Source organism: Lontra canadensis, unplaced genomic scaffold, assembly GCF_010015895.1.
Source record: "Lontra canadensis isolate GAN:19392208 unplaced genomic scaffold, GSC_riverotter_1.0 scaffold1, whole genome shotgun sequence".
NCBI lineage: Eukaryota > Metazoa > Chordata > Mammalia > Carnivora > Mustelidae > Lontra > Lontra canadensis.
In genome coordinates this window covers 28,657,511-28,664,942 of record NW_022630995.1, presented here as the reverse complement: position 1 = coordinate 28,664,942, position 7,432 = coordinate 28,657,511, and the positions used below count along the sequence as shown (strand labels likewise).

Below are 7,432 nucleotides of genomic sequence, written 5' to 3'. Positions count from 1 at the left end.
AAATGACCTTTCAAAGTTAATTCCAGTCCCTTGCTTTTGTCTTTGTCACCAGCCTCTCTATGATTCATTTCCATCACTAAGTAAGAGAGTGGCTCTACTTTCCGCCATCTCTAATTCAAGATTTGTGGGGTCTGACTTAAAACATACATTATCCAAATACCCTGTATATGAACAAATACAAGTCATGTTTAACTACCGATTAACCATTTAAGTATGCTATTATACCTAGTCATGCCTGGAGTAAATTGGAAGTAATTACGTATAAGGTTCAACTTGGAGTGGAAAGCTAGGATATAGATACTGGTACTGAGTAAGACAGTTCTGAATTTCATCTTTAAAAGACAAGATATACAGAGTTACCATTCTCAGCCAGACTTCTTCACAAATTGTCAAGACTTTGAGCTCTCCTAATGACTCCTGTAAGATTTGCTATTGGTAAAAAGAGATTGGTTCTTCACAGAAGTATTTAAAAAAAAAAAATGTAGCCATGACTCGATATAATGAAATTCAGTTAGAGAAAATAAACTATGCATTATTATTATTATTATAAACATCATGTGCAAGTGAAATAATTCCTTTTTATACCAATGATTAGACTTTCTGGTCAATTTACTCTTCACATTAACAATTAAGAATCCTTAGTTAATTTTGCCCTTTCTCTTTATTTGGCTACCTGATTTATTTTAAAATCTTCTTCATATACAAAGAAGAAAAATATACGTTCACCTGGATCCTTGGGCTGCAATTCTAACATCATTAATTTTTACCCCTTTAAAATCTGTGATATTTATAGGAGAAGAATTTCTTTCTTTCTTTTTTTTTTTTTAAAAAGGAAGCCATAAGATATTTCTTAAGAATAGACCAATGGATAAACAAGGAGTATATTCCTCATTAAAGAAATAAGGTCATTTCTTGGAATAATAAATAATCATAGCTTCCAACAATAATTTTAAGCATTGTCCTCAAGGCTAGAAATCTACTCACATTCATAAAATCACTTATGATAAGCTTTTGTACAAGTACTCTTTATTAAATATATACACATATACAAATTTTATTTGGCCTCATATTACTGGCATCAACTTATAAGTGAGGACTTGTATTGGATGATTATTAAAGCGTCTTTCAGCCTTAAAATTGTTAGCGATTCTAGGATATACCTAGAGTGATAACCAAAGAGGAACTCTCAGATATGACTCACAATTAATATTTGGCATTTTCACAATTTACAGTTCTCATATACAACCATTCCAAGGCAATGCAACAACTTAAAAACCAATGGCAAATACTTAATATTATTTCTTTTCTAAAAAATACAAACAAACAAACAAACAAACAAACAAAAAACAAGAGATTCTGTTTGGAAGGTAGCCATTTTTATCAAAGTGTTCCCCCAAGCATCCAGAACACATTCATTCACACAACCCTGATCAGAAAGAAAGAAATATAGAAGAAAAATCTGGAAGCAACACAACAAAAAACTAGACATAGATTTAGTGTCATAAGACAGCTGCAAGAAATTCAATTAAGTTGTTAAGCCTACATAATTAAAAAGAAAAGTTAGTACGTGAAAATCCTGATAAATTGCTTACCAGAGTCAGCAGAATCCTACCCCTTGGCTATGATTTTTCTTCTTTACACCATGCCTTTGCTGCTTTTTTAGTTTTAAAATACTCACCTTTGTTATGAAACCATACAAAAACTGCCCTTCCCCAAAACACTAAACTTCCAGAGAAGTGGAAATACAAAACTACAGACACAAAACTATCCTGACGATTAGCATTTCACCAGCCATATAGATCTATGTTGGGAAAAGCATCTAAAAGGCCTCGGGTTGAGTTCCTAATTCTGATGAGTCTATGGTTCTGATCAAATTCTATCCTACTATTCTGATCAAATTTGAGACAAATAATTTATATGATCTTATAGTGCCCAGATTTCTACTCTTAGGTACACAGTGCTTCTCATTTAGAGAACAACCTGCACACATTTTCATTATATTTTGAAGTCAATTAGTGAAGCTAATTGTTACCCTCTACAATATAGGAGAAACAAGTATTTTCAATTTGCTCTCAGACTTTAAATAAATTTCTTCCATTAAAGAATGCAACATCTTCTGCTAATTTATGATTCGTGAGCATGCACTGACTGTTCTACTATTCAAGTAATATTGTAGGTAAAGGTGAAAGAGCTTTCCTAGAGAGACAGTGTCTAGCATAGTGCCTGGAACACAGTAGGCTCTGAATAACTATATGTTAAAGAATACATAACTGAATGAACTACTGTAAAAAAGAATTCATACAATGAGTTAAACTTTGGCTCAAAGCACAGATTTTCAAGTCAAGGGTTAAGTCCTGTTTGGCCAACATAAGACAGTGAACACATCTTCCCTGGTCTCTGTTTTTGTTTTAGATGCAGCAGAGGTTTCACTCATTGGTCAGTATTTGCTTTGTTCCATTTCCTTTTCAAAATGTTTCATTTAACAAGGAAAGTTCTTTTCTTGCAGGTGCTAGCAGGATCTCCAAAGGTCACCTCATATGATATCCAATAAACAATTCTGATTAAGGGCAGTGCCACTGGGAAATTTAGGGTGGTTGATTGATATTCATAGTGTATATGAAAAGATGTCATAGTCTGTTTTCAAATTTCAATGCATAAGTATGTGCCATGTATCTCTAATAGCCCTATTTCTCTTGTCCCAAATTTCCAAGATGGTCTGCAATTCATGTAATTTGAATGCTGAATTGATTCTATTCAAATCATTTTTCTGCAACGAAAGATGGCTCACTCTCTCTTCACTGAGGAATGAATTAACTCTCCCAATAACTGGCTTGAATTTTTTAAATGTAAAAATTACATAGACTTTTTATTTTAATAAAGAACAATGGTTTATCTTTAAAAACATTTAAAAAGGCATACTGCATTAAGTTCATCATCTTTTAGGAAACTATTCTAGCAACAAAATTACATTAGACTTTCTGATTTCTCCATAGTGTCCTTAGATAAATAAACAACCCAGTAGACCATGTTAAATGCCCCGAATGTTACTGGAAAGAGAATGCGGGCATATTTGTCTATTTTGCTTGTGCCAGATCCAGGCGGTGGTGGAGCAGGGGGAGGAGTGGTGGCTGACAACTTCCCAGGACCCCCTGTGGTATTAACGGTGGTCTTAATTCGCTCCAGTCTTGATCCAAACACACGGTGGGTGGAAGCCTGTTGGGACACATACCCAGTTCTGCCAGGAGTAGAAGGGGGAGCAGATAGAGGTGCTCTTGCTGCAGAAATCGTTTCAGCTGCATTTGCATGGCTGAATGGGTTTGGGCTGGAAGCTAAGTAAGACTGCGATGTGGCTTCAGAAGATTCTTGGGTAACTGAGGAGGATTTGCTTGAATGGTTTCCCACCTCAGTTCTGTGGCCAGCGTCAGATTCAGAGTGAACTGAGGCATTTGTTCTTTTTCTCATGTTCAGATTGGCATTTGTGTTCTGAAAAGGTATATTAAAAATTACATTGATTATGTCATTTTAGGTAGATTTATACAAAATGTAAAGGAATCAAATAATTAAAATCAGTGGTTTCTATAAAAGAAACTGTTATTAATATGCGATAGCCATTCAGCTTGATGTAAAAGTTTAAAAATGCCTAACTAAATAATAACATGAATGTACTTGAAAATCTGAATCAAAAATCTTCAATTTCAAAATATTGTCCACTCTTAGAAGTAATCAGAATTTAAATCTATAGAAAGATTTGGCTTTTAGAACTATAAACTAGACTTAGGCTTGACTTTAGTTTAGAAGCTCATGATGATAGCTGTACAACTTCCCTGTTCAGTTTTATTATAAATGATATTCTGTGATAGGTTATATACCCTTCAGTAAGTTTTATATATGTTTGTTTTATAAACAGAAAGAAATTTACTTACTCTTGTGCACAGAATAACACTAATAACCATCCATACGTACAAGACATTCTTTAAAAAACGGAAACTCCAAAGGCTCTGGGACACATAAATTAAAGTAGAATTGCTGGATTGTAGAATATCTGTACCCTTGAAATTTATTCAACATTACATATGTTAAATAAATGTTTGAAATAAGCAGGAAAACTACTTAAACTTTCCACCATGAGTGTATGCAAATTCTGGTTTCTCGCCATCGCTCCATCACCCGTTGGTATCGCCAGGCTATCTACACGAAGATAATGAAGTTACACTTATTCAATTTAGACCTTTAATTCATTTTTTAAAAGATTTTATGTATTTATTTGACAGAGAGAGAGAGAGAGAATGAATGGGCATGGGAAGGAGCAGAGGCAGAGGAAGAAGCAGACTCCCTGCTGAGCAGGGACCCTGATGTGGGACTTGATCCCAGGATCCAGGGATCATGACCTGGGCTGAAGGCAGACACTTAACTGACTCAGCCACCCAGGCAGCCCCCCCCACCTTTAATTCATTTGACATTTGACATTTATTTATTTTTGTATAGTGTGAATTAAGCTTCTGATTTTCACCTCCTGTGGAGAGAGCCAATTTTCATAGCATCATTAACTGACTTGTGCAGTAGTTCTCAAATTATGGCCAGAGGATCTTTGGGGAAGAGAGATTCCTGAGGTTTTTTATAGGGTCCACAAGGTTAAAGCTATTCATAATATGAAGATGTTATTTGTCTTTTTCACTTTTACTTTCATGAGTGAACAGAAGTTTCCCAACGGCTACAGTGACATGTAATGACATCATCGCTTTAACAGCTAATAAATTGTGTACTGTGGAGGGTGCCTGGGTGGCTCAGCGGGTTAAAGTCTCTGCCTTTGGCTCAGGTCCTGATCCCAGGTTCCTGGGATCAAGCCCCGCATGGGGCTCTCTGCTCAGCAGGGAACCTGTTTCCCTCTCTCTCTCTCTCTCTCTACCTGCCTCTCTGCCTACTTGTGGTCTCTCTCTGTCAAATGAATAAATAAAATCTTTATAAATAAGTAAATAAATAAATAAATAAATTATGTACTGTGTATTGTACTTTCTAGGATTTTCTAAGGCAGTGAGTTTATAGTATAAATACATACATTTAAAAAAATTTTTTTTAAAGTTTACATTTCCAAAACTTATTATGTAAAAATTATGAAGTTTACTTTCATAATTTTACATAGGCAATCATACACATTATTATAAAATCTGGAGATCCTAATGCACTTTACATTGTCACTACAATAATAAAAATACAAAGGGGCATTAATTTCAAATTATATTATATTAGACATATAAATGGCATCATCATACCATAGCGCAAATATCTGAACTCAAACTATTTACCAGGAAAGGATGTTTAAATCAAAATGGAACTCCCTATTTTCCATCAAATTACTTTTTGTAAGATTTTTTATGTATTTATTTATTTGACACAGAGAGAGAGAGAGTGAGAGACAGAGCACAAGCAGGGGAATGGCAGGCAGGCAGAGGGAGAGGGAGAAGCAGGCTTCCCACTGAGCAAGGAGCCGGATGTGGGTCTCCATCCCGGAGCCCGGGATCATGACCTGAGCCAAAGGCAGACGCTTAACCGACTGAGCTACCCAGGCACAGCCCCCCATCAAATTATTTTATGTGTAGGACAAGACTATACTTGAATACAGTTGCATGATAAAGATTAAAATTAATTCTCTTTCTATTCTCACAGGCATGATAAGGAACTGTATAGCCAACTACAGATTGCCTATGCTAATGAAGGAAAACAATGCTCAAATGATTCCCGAACTAGTCACCTCTGTCTTTAGAACATACCATGATTTTGTTTGTAAAAAATTTCTTTCTAATTATGTTTATTTTAAGATACATTAAGGGTATATTGCAATTGCCTTCTATACCCTCTCCCCTTACCATTCCATGAAATAGAAGGTAAATGAGGAGGTGAGGAAGGAGAGGAAAAAGACCAACTCACAAGTGAGTGGTTAGAAGGAGCCAGCCTACAGGAATATCACAGATAAAATCATATACAATGAACTGACAGTTCATTTTACAGAGACATGTCTAATCTACAAATATAATCCTTTTTCAAAACCAGGTCCATCAAGTAGGCTGAAAGTATTTAATCCATATCTAATGTATTTGTAGATTATGACTTCAAATTTGTTAAGTAGAGAAAGAATAAAAGCTTTACAAAATATAGAGCCAAAGTAAGATCTAAGAGGTTTAGAAAGTATTCTTCACGTCAGTCTGGAGTAGTCTTCTAAGCAGGCTCAGCTGAACTCATGAGAAATTGTAGTCTAACATATGGCACCGAATTCTGGTGGAGACAATTGAAAACAAAATTAACACCAACATAAAGGCTAAAGATACCATTATTTACCCTGAACTTTTCCTCTACGAAACACATTGTACATGTCAATTAATCCTCAGATTCTGAGTCTCTTTTTACAGAATGGAATAATAGTTAATCAATTAACATTAATTTTGAAATGTCATATACACAGCGAAGAATATAAAGAATATGGTATATCCACATATAGAGAGCTTACACTGTCATTGACAAGATGCATACCCACACACATGATGCAGCCAAAAATATAACAAAAAGTAAAATATAGTGAAGGTCAAACTGTAGCAAAATGCTGAATATATTAAGAGAAGGGAAGAGAGGAATGGCAGACCAATTAAACAAGCAGGAAAGAAACACGTTTTCAAATATCTGAAATTTGCATATTGCTTTCTTCCTCAGGAATTCACATTGCCCATAATCTTTAGAAACCCATATTTTTCCTAAAACTAAATTTTAAGAATCAAAGGCTTCCATTTCTGACCAGACTGGAGTAAAAGGGATTGAATTATTCTCCTGTATGAAATAACAAGAAAAATAAAAGCTGGACAAAATATGTGAAGCAATTATTTTTTTATGACACTGAGCATTTGACAACATAGAACTATAATCCTTGAGAAAGAAGAAACAAACTTGAAAGGGGATCCACGCAGCAGAACAGAAAAGGAGAATCCAGGAGAAATATGCCAGATTCCCTGAATTGAGGACATGAGCTCAGAATCTGGGGAAGTCAAGGTAGCTAGAGTTCACAAGAAAAAATAACAGAGAAGTATATGCTTAAAAAAAAAAAAAAAGTGAGAGAGAACTCCAAAACTCTGAGAGAGTCCCCATTGATTGACTATTCTGCTAAGCACAGATCAGTTTATGAGTAGGAAGTATTACCCAAGGCTGCAAAAAGAACCTCCTAAAAGGATTGGAAGAAACAGTACCCGGAACACACAAAACCAGGAATAATGCATGTTTGCACCAGCCAGACTATAAAATCTCACAATTCGTGTAATGTTTGGTAGAGTACTAAGAATGACCTTGCTTCAGAAATATGAGATAATTAGCCCTAAACACAGCTCTAGTCCTGCTGAATGAATTTTAAAAATAAGACCTGAAAGGATGAAAATTAACTCTAAGTGACTTA

At 35.1% G+C, this 7,432-nt stretch overlaps 1 protein-coding gene across 1 annotated transcript in view; it reads right to left on the bottom strand.

Moving 5' to 3' along the window:
- Positions 1–1,350: 1,350 nt before the first annotated feature.
- The window catches only part of GABRA4 (gamma-aminobutyric acid type A receptor subunit alpha4), a 67,031-nt gene continuing 60,949 nt past the window's right edge, over positions 1,351–7,432 (bottom strand). Inside the window, exon 9 of the mRNA XM_032852436.1 lies at positions 1,351–3,483. Within this exon, the coding sequence (XP_032708327.1) occupies positions 2,965–3,483 (519 nt within the window). The 3' untranslated portion in view covers positions 1,351–2,964. The remainder of the gene's footprint in view (positions 3,484–7,432) is intronic.